Source organism: Tachypleus tridentatus, chromosome 2 (genome assembly GCF_004210375.1).
Source record: "Tachypleus tridentatus isolate NWPU-2018 chromosome 2, ASM421037v1, whole genome shotgun sequence".
NCBI lineage: Eukaryota > Metazoa > Arthropoda > Merostomata > Xiphosura > Limulidae > Tachypleus > Tachypleus tridentatus.
In genome coordinates this window covers 78,449,069-78,464,836 of record NC_134826.1, presented here as the reverse complement: position 1 = coordinate 78,464,836, position 15,768 = coordinate 78,449,069, and the positions used below count along the sequence as shown (strand labels likewise).

General features: G+C 30.5%; 1 protein-coding gene across 8 annotated transcripts in view; it reads left to right on the top strand.

The window, feature by feature from the left end:
• The window catches only part of Rad9 (cell cycle checkpoint control protein Rad9), an 85,879-nt gene that overhangs the window by 60,669 nt on the left and 9,442 nt on the right, over positions 1-15,768 (top strand). For 6 of the 8 annotated variants that reach the window (XM_076488701.1, XM_076488699.1, XM_076488700.1 and 3 more), the window contains 2 exons: positions 1,282-1,381; positions 6,150-6,256. In XM_076488701.1, coding sequence (XP_076344816.1) covers positions 1,282-1,381; positions 6,150-6,256 — 207 coding nt within the window. Of the gene's footprint in view, positions 1-1,281; positions 1,389-6,149; positions 6,257-15,768 lie in introns of all 8 variants that reach the window. The other 2 variants (XM_076488704.1, XM_076488703.1) reach the window with 2 other exon arrangements.

Here is a 15,768-nt window from a genome sequence, read left to right as displayed (position 1 = left end):
CTCCAGAAATTTTACTGGATGAGAAGACTTCATAGTTTCAATTTATTGGGTACATTTGGTGGGGGAAAAATATTATGATGACTCAAATTCTTACTGATAAATTATTATTTTTATGTTTATGTAATAAATTGACTAACCAGTTACCTAATGATTTATAACTGCAATGATGATATGTTTTAAATAAAAATTTTGTAATCATCAGTGATAATAAAACATTATTATAAGAGTTCACAGGCTTGTAAATTTAAACTTCATAAAAGTTGTTTTGGTTTTAATAACTGATTTTTTTCATGATTTAATTATACAGATTTTGAAAATATTTACTTTTTTCTGTCACATAACGATGTTTTGTTTTACAAATCCATAAGAAAAAAACACACCTTACTTTGATAAAATGTACAACAAATTTACAACAAATATGACAGAATATGTTTAGATCATTTACTTAGTGTATTGTTGCCATAACAACAAATAAAATATTGAAAAAAAAATGTCAAACTACACACACCAAAGTTACTGCTAGGCAGAAGTAACATGTCATGCAGTCTATTAACTGTTGATATACTAGTGGAGTATTTGTCATTGCTTTTAGAATGATGTATAAGACTCATGCTGCAATTGGTCTAGAGAAATCTATTGCCAATACTTGTCAACATTTTAAGCATAACAAAATGTGACCAAATTTCAGTGAAAATGATTCACCTATGTAAAAGTATATATGACATTTTGTGAAAAATTTGTATATGATGAAGAAAAATTCACATTATTTTCTGAATGAGAATGTAAAAATATTAACACAATAAAACCATTGCAAGCCTGTGTTGTCAGTTTATTTGATTTACTCAGATCAGTCAGGAATTATTGCTTATTTTAAAATAATCAGAGAGGGTTGTGAAATAGTAAATGTTCAGATTACAGTTAAATATGTTTTTGTTATAACTTTATTTATAGCCATCTCATGAGAATAATTTATTGGATGTAATTAATCGGCTAGAAAATTATACTAATTACGAAGCTTTAGTGACTTCTACAGATCAAATTGTGTGACTTATATTGAACAAGTTCTGTGACTACTTCTGCTGAGTAATTGCAATTTATGTATTTTTTTGTATAGTTTATGTATGTATTTTCTGTTGTTTTTCTTTTCAGTAATACAGTATCTTATTTTTATTGTTAATGTTATATATATTATAAAGCTAGATTGCATTTCCAAAATTATAATATATGTGCACTGTGTATTAAACATACCAGTTCTCAGTTTAAATGTTTCCTTAACTGCAGGAATGGTGAAAACATTTTATATTCCAGTTATTGAGAGTGAGACTCTTCAAGCAGTTTTTCAGAAGAATAGTTCTGCCAGTACACTTACAGCTCAGTCTAGGTATTAGGTATACAATATATTTTTTTTTCTTGTTATTAGACTTATGCTATTGTTATGAAGAGTTTTGCAGTATGAATTAAAATATTTTCAAGGCCCAGCTAAGTTGTTTCTTTCTGGTGATAATGCATTGTTTTGACAAGTACTCTTATTGAAATTTTGTTTTAATTTTAAAAAATTGGTTTTTATTAGCTGGTTTTCTAAAAGTAATATATTTCCACATTTGTTATTAAAATACCTCATAAATGAGAGAAATCTTTCTTGATGCTTACAAATATTTATTTCAGTGAGATACAGAATAAATTTCAAAATGTAAAAATATACTATAGTTTGTGTGGACACCATTATCACAGAATACTGGGCTAGTGATTCTAACTCAAAGTTTGTCACTAAGCCAATGAATGTAGCCTGGAATTTGGACTGAGCTGGTAATCCTAGTCTATAATTTGTCACTGAATTAATGATTCTGACCCACAATTTGGTACTAGACTAATGAATCTAGCAGAGAATTTGTCATCAAAGTAATGAAGCTAGTTCAGAAATTGCACTGAGCCACTGATCCTAACACATCTGCATGGTGTAGTACATGTATATACGTATGTATATATATAAAAAAAAAGTACATGCTCTAATTTGATTTTCTACCTTGTCCTAATTTAAAAATGAAAATAAAACTGATAGGTAGGAGTGTTGTAATTGTACACTTGAACTTTGTAATGTAACCTGATTTATCATGTGATTATTTAGTGTTTATAAATATAATCAATATTAATATGAAAAGAAAGAAATAAACATTCTACTTTGATGCAAGCCTTGTAAGAAATGAAACTGAGATAGTTCATAGGTAAGATGCTTGTAATTGAACAAAGTCATGCAATTCTTCTTTGACCAAATTATATGAATTCTCTGTCACACTTCATGAGATATCCCTTTGGGTGCTACTTTTATAAGGAAGTTATAAGGTTTAATGTTTGTGCTGGAGCCTCTACCATATCAATGCGAGATTCTAGCTAATCTGTATATGTAGTTGAGGTTTCATATTAAAAGTTAACATTTTCCTCACTTGAAAGTGTATTTCCAATAGATATGCACTTCTGTCTCGCTTCCTGTGAACTTTCCTTTTGCATTATCTAAGAATAAAGTTATTTCAAGTGTAAGTAGGTTGTGTGGAGGGTTATTATGACATGATTATGCAGTTCATATTAATTGTGATTTTTAGGTGGTAATCAGCTCAGTGCTAGAAGCATGCAAATCTTGTGCAGATGCAAATGGGATCAAACTGCTTTGTGTATGAAGGTTAATATCTATTGGAAATACGTTTTCAGGAGAGAAAATGTTAAATTTCATGTGCTAGGTATTTTATGGATAGCTTTCTGTAGTGTGTCATTCACCAGTAGGTTGTTGGGGGAGTGTCTTGTATCTCATGGCTATTGCCTCTTTCTAAGAGCAAGACCTTTGTGAATTATGTTATGCATAAATTATTGGGCTTATCTTACTTGTTACCAAGTAATAATTGAGTGGGTGAGGGATTTCTTGGATGACCATTTTCTGTAGTTTGGTTTGTGAGCATGCTGATCTTCCTTTCTTAATGCTATGATATTTTTAAGAGTAGTATTAGAGCTGTTATATTTTTAACACTGCATTCAGACATTATTCAAACTTTTCCTTTGAGATTCTGAGAATTGGAAGAGTGCACAATAATAGTATTCCAACCTTACTAAGTTTGCTTTATCCATTGTTGCCACAAAATTTTGCTTAGTTCAGAACTAGGAACACAAAAGTAGTTAGTAGTAGGCCTGATGGTGAAGTATAATGACAGGTAAGTTAGTTAAAAAAAGGAGTTTACACCATGACAGTCAGTTGTAGTTGTAACAAGTGGCTTATATAAATGGAGTTCTGACCACTACTGTGTTTGTTGTGTTCCAGTGTATTAAGTTCTGAATTGAGCAAAGTATGTCTTCAACAATGGATACAGTAAATATAGTGTAGTTGGAATACTATTATTGTACACTCTCCTAATTCTTGAAACTCCAAAAGGGAATATATATACAAAATGCATATTTAAAACAATATAATAGGACTAACTCTAATAACAAGAAAACTGATGAAACTTTCTGTATTTTATGTATTTTGATAGTAAAAATGATGATTAAGATCTGTGCATGTCATGAAACCTTTAGCGAGTTGTATTCAAAATTTAATCAAAGTACTGTATTATCATGGTATACAAATAAACTTGGTATGAAATTGTAAATCATATTGCAATTTCTAATATATGTTTTAGTTCTTAATTTTATGAGGTACACTAATGAGTAAATCAAGTATAGCTCTTGTGTTACTGTAATTTGATAAAGTAATGTGAACTGTGTTTACCAAGAGATTTAAAGCTTGTGTGGTGAGATTATTACTTTTACAGGATTTAAAAGGCAATAAAACAATAAAATTTAAGTTGAAACAGATGTATACTATTATGAATTTAAAGCTATTTAAGATAAACAAATGTAGTTCCATGTTACAATTTGAAATCATTTCAGAAAGAAAAAAAACGGTAATGTAGATGTATTTTCTATTTATTTTGGTGGTTATGTGGTTGCACAAATTGACCAACCTTATATAGATTTAGGGTAGGTAAAATATAAAGTTTTACTGAACAAAAAAGTTTGAAATTTATTTATGAAATTTTAGAGATTATGTAAATAAAGTTTTAGAAATTTCAGATGAAGAAAATTACTTTTGAACTTAACATAAAATCACTTTGCAATGAATGCAGTCAACAATTTGAGAAATATTTAGTGAAATACTTCAATAAAAATTCTGATTTTTCATGTACAAAATCTCCTTGTGAAATATTGTGAAGATAAAGAACATATATTAGAAGATACATTATGGGAACTATAAAGGTCAGTTTGTGGCCATGAACCTGGCTGATTTGGCCAAGTCTGAAGTGAGAGTGTAAACGTAATTTTTTACATATTATTTTAAGCTCATAAAGAAAAATAAGCATTCAGTAAATTTCAGCAATGCATCTTGTGCAGTTTTATTAATTTTACCTGTGTTTTACAGTGAGTAAAGCTGTTTATATTGGAAAAATGTATGTGTATTTAATATGTTACTGATGTAGCACAATCACTACTTTGTTTAAGAGAGATCATAAAGTAGTTCTTAAAGGCTTATGAAGGCTAGTAACTGCAAATGTCATTTTTAAATAAAACTAGTCTTTGAAAGTAGATTTGCATCATTTGAAAAATAATTGTCAAATATATATATATATACCTCATTTTTAACCTTTTAGTGATTATTGGTTAAAAATGAATGACTATTTCTTCAAAAGATTTCATTACTGTTATTGCCCACTTAACAGTTTGTTGCAAATTATGATACACTGAAACTGTTTATACAATTAACTTTTGAATTAAGTGGAATAAATTTCAAGCTTTTAACAAGTATGGTAAAGTGTCTTTATTTAGATGACAAATATATTAAGGCAAGTGGACTTTGAAGGTGAATAGACTTTTAATATGAGGCAAATTTTAAAATGTGCTCTTTCTTTATCCATGCATAATCTGTGCATAAATTTTTTTAGGGTTCGAATAGATAAGTTTGTATTGTGAATTGGAATATTCAGACGTATGGTCTTTAATCAAAGGGTTAATTTTTTTGTCTTATAATCATTTCTTCATCATGTTATGAAATTTATTTGCCAAGAAAAGTATGTGTGTCTGTTAGCATGTAGTAATATAATAAAAAATGGATTGAACTCTTATTTCATCAATAAAGTTACTAAAAGATTCATTTAAGTGCTTGAAGTGTAGATGTGGCTGTTCAGAAAAGTTGTATCACTCTTAATAATGGAAGAGTGAAAAAAGTTATTTGTTCCATCAAGATTTCTAAAGTTTTTTGAAAACCATTATTGATCTTATTACTTTCTAACTGAATGTCAACATGTGTATTTGCTGTTTAAATTCTACATGAAATGAAACACACCAGAAATCTTCAAATAAATATTCACTAGCTGGAGTGAATTTGTGGACAGAATTTATGTAAATTCATGACTAATTAAAGGTTATATTAAAACATGAAAAGTTCATTCCCTTAGATTGTAAAATATACCCATATAAACTGCAAATTTACAAGTATCTCTGGATGGACACAAGAAACCTTTATGCCAAATTTGATGAATATTTATTAACAGGAGGTGAAGTAGTGTAAAAAACTGCAAAAATTACCCATAAAGTTGTTTATTGAAATAAATGGCAATAAAATGTGAAATTTTTAACAATTTTGCAATAATATAAATTGAACAGTTTTTTTTCATACTCGCTAATTCCCAGTGTTGTGTGTGAATTTACAAACTTTGTATTAAATGATGCAACTTTTTATTTTGGAATGGTAAATGAGGAAATCTGTTAAAATTTCTGAGTCTCAAAACCAGCTTCTCAGAGATGGACTGTAACCACAAAGATATTTGGAAATCAAAACCAGAAAGTCACGAAATATGATATAAACATCCTCATTATCTTTTGCTAAGTTAACGTGACAAAGTGTAATGTATATTAGATTAGAGATATTTACAATTAAAAAATGTTTGATTGAAATTAAGTGTGGTACCATTTTATGTGCAAAAATGTAACCTTTTTTTATTTATGATTCCTTATTTGAAGTGAAGATATGATTTATATTCCACTTGTAAATATATATATATATATGTATACAAACATAAATGTGGATCATATATTGTTACTGTTATATTTTATATTACATTTTATTTCAGACTAATGTCAGATGGCATTCAAAACTTCCAAGCAAGTGCTGAGGAGGTAACTCTGTCAGTGTCTCCTGATAAAGTAACTCTATGTAACTTTGTTGATGATGAACCAGGTAAGAAGTTACACAGTAAGAGGTTGTATGAAAAGCTTAATGTAAAGAAATTAGGAAGCAAAATTCAATATTAAAGTAATGTGAAATGACCACATTCATTTTCAAAACACCTATGGTTCTGATATATTAGGCTTATTTTAACATAGTGGATGTGAACCCTTGTTAACTATTAGGCTTAGGCTGACCCACGTAGTTAAAGATGTTGAATGAATCAAACTTGGTGGGAAAAATAACTATTAGCATAATACAGAACTTCTTGCACAACAGTCATTGTCTAACCTAGTTGTAAAATCGTGTACACAGAATTTTGCCTTTTGTGTCCACATCAGACAACAATTATTTTAAAAGCTTTATTCAAAGAATGTAGACATTCCTGATAGAGCTTGCTTTTTAATTATTAGAGCTTAAAGTACTTGATTAAATTTTATTTGCAATGCTACTTATACAAGTCTTGGTTTGATGGTTTACAGGCTTTATTTAATTCAAAAGTTTTTCCTTATAAGCTGATTTAATTATTTTGAAGTTGATATTACACACCAGCTGATAAGAACTTTGTAAGATGAACTAAGTAGTACTTAGTGTGTTCTTTACATCTGAATGTACTTTGAACAGAATGAAGAATTATCTGATCTTTAACCCTACATATCTCTCCTGGGAAAGGGTTATTTGTTTTCTTATTCCAGACGTTTTAGAGCTGGAATGAGATATTAAACTTCCTTGAATTAACTGCATCTGACACATAGAAAAATAAAGCAGTCTTAGCAGAAGACAACCTGCCAGAATTTGTATTTGTATCCTTATCCTCTACCATTCTTGCTATTAAATACAAAAAAGATGATTCATCAACATTATTTGAAGCTGTGATTTTGTTCACCTTTATCTCCAGGTTTTAATCCTGATAATGTAATATTTAATCTGAGCGATCTCCAACTTGATGATATTTGTAAACAAGCTCTAACTGAAGGCCTTAACTTTAGCATTTCAGCTTTCAAACTATAATATGCTAATTATATTTACAATTTTGATAAAGCTTACAGAACCCTTACTTCCTTTTCAGTGTTAACTAAATAGAACAATGAGGCAGAACAAGATATCTTTCCTCATTCTAAGGATAAAATTCCTATTGTCGTGCTTTTCCATTAAACAATGTTGAATTAGAAGCCCTTAAAACTCTGTGAAAAACAAAGACATTATTATTACTAAATCAGACAAAGACAAAGGTATTGTCATTATGAAAGAAAAACTGAGTATATTGACAAAATAAACTACCGGCTCAGTGATCCTTGTAAATTAAAAAAATATAGTCTTGTCATCCTTAACCTTTGAGAGAGAAGATCCTACATTTCCTCAAGACCCTCAAAAGTCAAAATATTATCTCTGAAACAACTTTTCAACAAAGTGCCCTTATGTGACAGCAAAACCAGTATTTCTTATGGCCTAACCCAAAATACAAAGAATTGGATATCCCCTCTGCCCTATCTCTCAGCTGTAGGCTCTTGCAGTTACAACCTTTCTAAATTTATATTTTTTATCCTTAAATTTGTCATCTTGATTGTATTTATTACAACTGATTCTTGTACCTTTGTTTCTGAAATCTGTAAAATTCCCTCTGCTGATCAACATGTTACAACCAGTTTTGATGTTGAATCTCTATATATCAATAATACCCTCTTCATGAAACTAAATATAACTGTGGGCCTTTTCTTTCCCACAGACAATGAACAGTTCCATGGTTTCACCCATAAACAATTTCTGGAACTTCTTTTCTTCACAACACTATCTGTTTCCTTAACAATTGTAACTTCTATTTTGTGAATGTATATCAGTAAGGTTGGTATCAAACTGTAAATTTTAATTCAAATTTTAGCATTATACAGTGGTTAGTTTACTTTTTTAATTTGAAAGTAAATTTTGTAAAAAATTTCTAAGTATAAATGTTTGTCTCGCACTGGTATGTCATAATCAGGAAGTGGTCGGATTACATTTTGTGATGCCTACAATGCAATATAAATAGTTATTTACAAGAAGAAAGTTCTTATATTGTTGAAGAGTTTGAAGTATTATGATCAATGGTATTTTTCAAACAGAAATTAGATTTTTTTCAGATCCAGGTACAGTATAGTTACAAAGACTGGTATAGGTATTGTCGTTTATAATTATTTGGTATTCAAAAATACATATATGTATGTATATAATCTACAAAAATTATTTTTTCTACATTGGCATGTGAATTTGGACAAGGCTTACAATGATGGCTAGTAAGAACAACCCATGAGTGCAAAAAAAGAAGTTAAGAACATCATAATTAGTAGAGATCACTGTTTTCTGAATTTATTTATTGTTCTACTTTTTAAGAGAAATAACTTGAATTTGAATATCAATTTGTAAATATTAATTATGCATATGGTAACCAAAACTTTATTGTACCTTACAAAATATGGGAAACTATCCATTTATTGGTTACTGTGTAAGCATGGTAAAATAGGAAATACTATATTCATAAGCACTTTCAAACCTATATTATCACCATGCAATTTTATTAGATCAGATACAACTTTGTACAGAACCATATCATAAATATTTTCTCCCACTTTTATACAGTTCTTTATATTTCTTGTTGCAACCACTGTGAAAAAGCCAGCAAATACTACCCCACTGTGTTCTTGGAGCTGTGCTTTGAATAGTTTTTGTAGGATACTTCTGCTTATTGTCTTATTTAATCAACTTGGAGTTTCTAACATAAAAATTTTATAATATTTTAGACAATTGCCATTTTAAGAACTATATTGTAATCAAAGTGATAAATGCTACTCCACTGTGTTTTCAAAGCAGGGAAAGTTCTGGGAATTGTTCCAGAGGAGCTTATTTGATATTAATAGTATCAGAGTACATTAACACCAAGACAGAAATGGTGATTCATTACTTTATATTTGTCAGGTTTCTTCTTCAGCTGCTAACAGTAAAATAAACAGAGGAAATAGGTGTAAAAAGATTAGAAGAAACTCTCAGGAGATTTACTTTGGAACTTCATTATCCATACTGAAAAGGACAGATAGTAATATTTATTTTGTTTCTTTTAGTTTCTAAGCCATCTGTTAGCAGTAAATAACTGCAGAAAATAAGCATAAAGATTCTGACCATGAGTAGTTGTGTTTGATACTGATGATAACATAAATTTTATTTTGTATTTGTAACCTTTATTTTCATTATACTTCAATTACTTAGCTACAACCTGGAGAATTAAATATAATGTTACAGTAAAGAAAGTAAAACTTAAAGCTTTACTTAAAATGAAACTGTTTGATATTTAATTTCAGGGTTTTTTATTTGTCATTATAAAAGTAATTAAAATAATAGAAACTTATTAGGTTAGATAATGAAAAAAAATATCTTATTGGAGTATAAATGCCAGCAGCTTGCACATTACACTGAGGTGCATGTGTATTGTATCACTTTCAACTTGTTTTGGATATTTTTAGACAGGCATAGTTCAAAGGCAAATAAAAAAAAATAGATGTATACTGTTATAAAATTTAAGCTACTGAGAATAAACATTTGTGGTTTCCTGTTACAATTTGCAGTTATTCTAGAACAAATATAATTTGGGTTTATTTACTTATTTTTATGATGGTTATCAGGTTGATCTAATCAGCCAACATCATAGACTTAATATTGATAAAATAATAGATTAAATTTTAAGTTTTATTCAAAAAGGGTTTGATTATGTAGAAGGATATAGAAATTAAGCAAATGAAACTTGACAAATTTCACATGAAATATTTTTATTCAAAATTACTTTTTACATTCAATAGTCAACATTTTGAAATAGCTACAGTTGCCTAATGTTCAATAAATCAAACTGTAGATAAAATAATCCTTATGATATGATGTGTAACCTTCTTTCACATCTAGCCTTTTCCATTTCATTGTAACTTTGTGTATACAATTGTTTTGCTCACCACTACTCTTATTAGGTCTCACCTAATCTCGTGTTTCCATATGATATTGCTGCATTTTTGCATGTAAGTGAGCCTAAGAAAATGCTCCACCAGTAGAAATTTGACACTGTCTTCTAGTGCAGCAGGCACCCTCTAAAGTGATTGTTCAGTCATCACTTCTTGGTTTGGTACTTTTGTTAAGATGCGTCTTTTTTTTCTCACATGAGATCATTTAACATCAACATTTCTTTGAAGTACCTACAAAGCCAACTGTTGATTTTTTTTTTTTATTTTAAAGTAATTCTGCTTTTGAAAACTTTGAGACTGTTGTTTTCAACAACATAAATTACACAAAGCTGGTAATTTTCACACTGTCTAGTTTTGAACATGAAGCATTTCTTAAAATTACAAATCCATAGAATTTTTGTATCTGATCATACATAGATGTAAGAGGAAAGAGGATAGACACAGTGGCAGAGATGTAATAGAAATTTAATGAAGAACAGATGACTTAATAAGGACAAGAAAGATGAAAAGCTAAATGCACAAAAATTGACTGAAAACACGTACCATACAAGCTGTAATATGAGACTTGGAAACTAGCATTTCTTCTCATTAGCACTAAACGTATGTGATCACAGTAGGAAATGCAGCAAATTTTTATGATATCACACACCAGTAGCCTTAAAATAAGGAGTGTAAATTTGATGGGAAGCAACAATTGGAGGAGTGTGTGTGAAAAGGCAAATGCTGAATGGCTTGTCATACCAACAATAATAACAAATAGTGGTGTAGTAAAAGGTCACAAATGTATCATTTAAGTGAAGGAACTACTTGCAAAATAGATGTATAGCACTTGTTGAGTGATTGGATAAACACAAGAAAAATGTGTTTTTACATAAAACATCATATTTTTGGTCCAAAAAACATCTGACACCTGGGTTAGAGTTGCAAGGAAATTTTCTGTTTAAATATGGCAGTACATAGAAATAATGAAAAAATCCACCAAACTCTTTGTAAGTAATTATTGCTACTTCTCTCTAGTCTGTCAACATATCTTAATAAATAATGTATTGTGTTTGAGGAAGGAACAGTATTATGTGATAACACCTGTAGATTTAGCAAAACAAACAGAAGTAAGAGAGTTGTTGAGAGATGTGCTTGAAATTTTAAGTGAATTGACTAAACTATATCTGAATGTATATCTTGGGGGACTCTCTTCACATGTAGCTTTCATACCATTCCATTCTGTTTACCCATCCTCTTTAAAAGTTTATCATTCTTCAATTCTCACCTGCCTGTGTTCTTCTCTTCACTTTTTGACTGAGGCTAGTCTGTCTTGACTTTTGGTAGTCACTAGGCACCTCTGTCATTTACTTCTACGTTTTCCTGTTATGTTGGGTTTTTCCTCCCCAGCCCTTTTTGTCCTTCTAGCCTAACTGACTGGGTTCTTAATGTTGCTCAGCATGCCCTCACCTTGAGGTTCCAATTTGCCTCTTCTGTCACATTCTTGAGGTCCATTCTTGTATGACCCATACATCTTCCTTTTGTGGTTCCTAATCTTATACACTACATGGCCAAAAGTATGTGGACACTCAACCATCACAACCATATCTGCTTGTAGAACATTTCATTCCAAAACCATGGGCATTAATATGGAGTTAGTCCACCCTTAGCTACTGTAACAGCCTCCACTCTTCTATGAAGGCTTTTCACTAGATTTTGGAACATGGCTGCGAGGATTCACTCCTATACAGCCACAAGAGCATTAGTGACGTCTGGTGAGAAGACCTGGTTCACAGTCGGCATTCCAATTCATCCCAAAGGTTAAGGTCAGGGCTTTGTGCAGGACAGTCAAGTTCTTCCACACCAACCTCTGCAAACCATGTCTTTATGGATCTTGCTTTGTGCACAGGGGCATTGTCATGCTGAAACAAAAAAGGGTCTTCCCCAAATTGTTGCCACAAAGTTGGAAGCACACAATTCTCTAGAATGTCATTGTATGCTGTAGCATTAAGATTTTAGAACCTAGCCCAAACCATTAAAAAAAGCCTCAGACCATTAAACTTTACAGTTGGCACTATGCATTCAGGCAGGTAGCGTTCTGGTAAGTATCTATCAGAAATACATTTTCAGTGTTTACTTCTATTAAGTTTTTGAGTTAAACATATTCTTCTTCTTGGTTTGATAACACTAGTGGAAACTCTTTATTTTGATCTAATGTCTAATAGCTTTATTGTCCTATGACTCAAAACAATACTACTAGTAGTAGTTATCTATAAAGGAAAACTTATTTCACAATTTAGTATTAAGCCTAATGCCATAATTTTTTTAAACACTTAGATGTGCCTGTAGTAATAAAAGTTAATAGTGTCCCATTCAAACCAATCTAAATAAACTAAGCTAATAGTCTCTACTTTAGAAGTATTGAAATGATACTTATCTTCTCCTGAAAAACTCCATAACCTATAACTACAGTTATTGCTCTGTCACAGAGTTCAAATTAGCCATCTTTTATTCTCCAAAGCTCTACCTATCTCTTCACATTGAGATCAGTTTGTGAATAATCAAGCTCTTTATTTGGAGGCACTGTTCATTGCTGGTCTTCAACTATTGAGCTTTTGGACTTTTACAAAGTTCATCACTATGTGTAACCTCTGCAATGTCTATAATTCAATATAAAATGGTCCTCAAAAAATTACAACATTTTTTAAAAGTAAAGTAATTTTGTAACAGCTCCAAGATTGATCTCAATAATCTGTTTTGTACACTTCATTCATCATTGGCACTTGCTAAAATCTTAAGTAATTTCATGTAAATAAATATTTTAATTTGTGTTTTGCTATGACCATTCTTGTTGAACTTATTCAAGCATCATTCAATAGTTGGTGGTGTATTTTTCTGATATGAATGAAGATTTCATGCTTCTCTGTTCTTATTTAAGAAATAAATTATAAGATATAACAATCACTTCAGTTATCAACAAGTTTCACTCTGATCATAATAACAGTTTGTCAAGTTGTCAAAAAGTTTCATCCTGGTAATATAAACAGTAACTCTTTATCTTTGGGGTTTTCAGTTCTTTTGAATGGGCCATACAGTGACCTAGACTAATTTAGGTACATGAATAATATATGTATAGTCACTCTTTAGTTTTTTCCTTTGTACAAGCTGTTCCTAAACAAATCACTGAGGTTGCCAAGTTTCATCTTGATCATACCAGTTGCAGTTTCCAAAAGAGGCTATAAGCAGAAAGGTGAACAAATAAGTTGCTTATACCTGTAAAGTATTGTATTAAATGTTATTGTGAGATGATCAGAAGCAGACTTGATGAACTGTGTTATGTAAGTACTTTTAAAATGTTTTGTTATGTTTTAACATGTAATGCTTAGGGATGACAAGGGACTTGTTGGCCCATTTTGGCTGTCTCATCCTCTAAGCCAAACTAAAACTATTAAATAAATAAATTAAAGTCAGCCTTTATTCATATATATCTCTCAAGCTTTATTTTAAACTCACTCAAATTTCCTACCTTCACAACATCTGAAGTCAAACCATTCCATTGGCCAACCACCATAGTTTTAAAATTAAAATTGTTTTAGCTGAAGATTACTTCTACCCAGTCAAAATTTATATTTGTGTTTCCTAGTTCTATAATTCTTGCTGTTAATTATGAAAAATGTTGATGCATCAACATTATCAATTCCTTTTACAATCTAAAACACTTCAATCAGATCCCCTCTAATGCTTCTTTTTCTCAAAAGAAATGTTCTAAGGATCTTAATCTCTCTTCATATGAGGTACCATTCTTGTAACCCTCCTCTGAACTCTTTTTAACAATTCAGTGTCTTTCCTGAGGTAAGAAGCCTAAGACTAAAACAATACTCTAAATGTGACCCAACCAGTGATCTATACAAAGAAATTATAATCTCTTTTAACTTGTATTTAGTATTTCTGTAGGTACAACTAAAATCCTATTTGCCCTACCATTAGCAACAGCATGCTGCTTGGATGGTTTAAGAGCTCAAATTATACTTATAATAATTAAAACCAATCTACCATTTATTTGCCCAACTCACTGAATGATCTAAATTCTTTTGTAAAGCAGCAATATCCTCTTCACAGTCAGCAACACATAAGAACTTGATATAATCAGCAAATTTAAGTAACTTTAAAGGCCATTCCTTCATCTGTGTCATTAATGTAAACCAAAAAGAGCAGTGGTCCTAAGATTGAGTTCTGAGATGCATCACTTGCAACATTAATCCAGTTTGAATGAACTCTATTTATACTCCCTTTGCTTTCTTCTGTCAGGCAACTCTTTTATATAGTCTGTTAATCTATCCCCAACACCTATAGAGATAAGTTTCCTCATAAACCTTTTATGTGGCACTTTGGCAAATGCTTTCTGAAAATCCAAATTCAACAAATCTACACCCTTACCTTCATCTACATGTGCAGTAATATTTTCAATTTATTCTAAGATTTGTGAAACTATAAAACTGTTAAAATTCTAAACTTTGTTAACTAACTTTTCAAAGTATCCTTTAATTATACTTTCCAAAACTTTTCCCACAACTGATATAAGACTGATAAGCCTCTAATTACTGGGACAACTTCTATTACATTCCTTGAAGAGAGGAGAGACATTAGCTAATTTACAGTCTGTTGGTGCTTGTTCACTATTCAAGGAATTACAAAAAAACTAGTAAGTGACTCACATATCCAATCCGTGACCTCCTTTAAAACTCTTGAGGAAATATTAATCTGACCCAAGTGCCTTGTCATACTTTAAACTTCCCAATTTCATTTTAACAAGATCAGAATTTATGCAATTGTCTTGTTCAACTTTGTTTACATCTATCAATTATTCAAGAGGAAGAATACTGCTTAAGTCATCTTTCAGCACTAGAGTTAATAGGTAGTATCCATAGAAATATTGAATAGAAAATAAAGGATGTTAATGTTTCACTGTACAGGTTACTTGTAAGGCCTCATTTAGAGTGCTGTGTATAGTTTTTGGCTCCCTTCCTAAAGAAGGACATTGAATTCTTGGAAAAGGTTCAGAGAAGAGCAACTAGAATGACACCTGGAATGATGAGATTGTCCTTTGAGAAGAGATTAAAATTTCTAAACTAAAGAAGGGTTGGAGAGTATTTGATTGAAGTGTTTAGGGTTATTAAGATGCATTAATATAGATCTGTCAAACTTTTATGTGTTTAGCAGTGAAAACAATAGGAATAGGGGGATATAGATTCAAATATTGGTAGCATAAGAGTGGTTTGCAGTTTAGACAGTATTACTTTTCAAACAAGGTGGTTAACTTTTGGAAATAGCTGCTTACAAGAGTGGTAGAGGCTGAAGATTTAATTAAATTCAAGAAAAGACTGGATGATTACACAAGTAATAAGGGGTGGCATAATTGAGAACTGGAAAGGATATTTTTGATGGGCTAATAAATTCATTTTTGTCCCTATAAAGTTTTATGGAAATTTTAAAACAAGTATCAAGAAAAAAAGTGTATAATTACCAGTGCTTATAAACAACTTTTTTTTCTTGTGAGAAATGCATGTC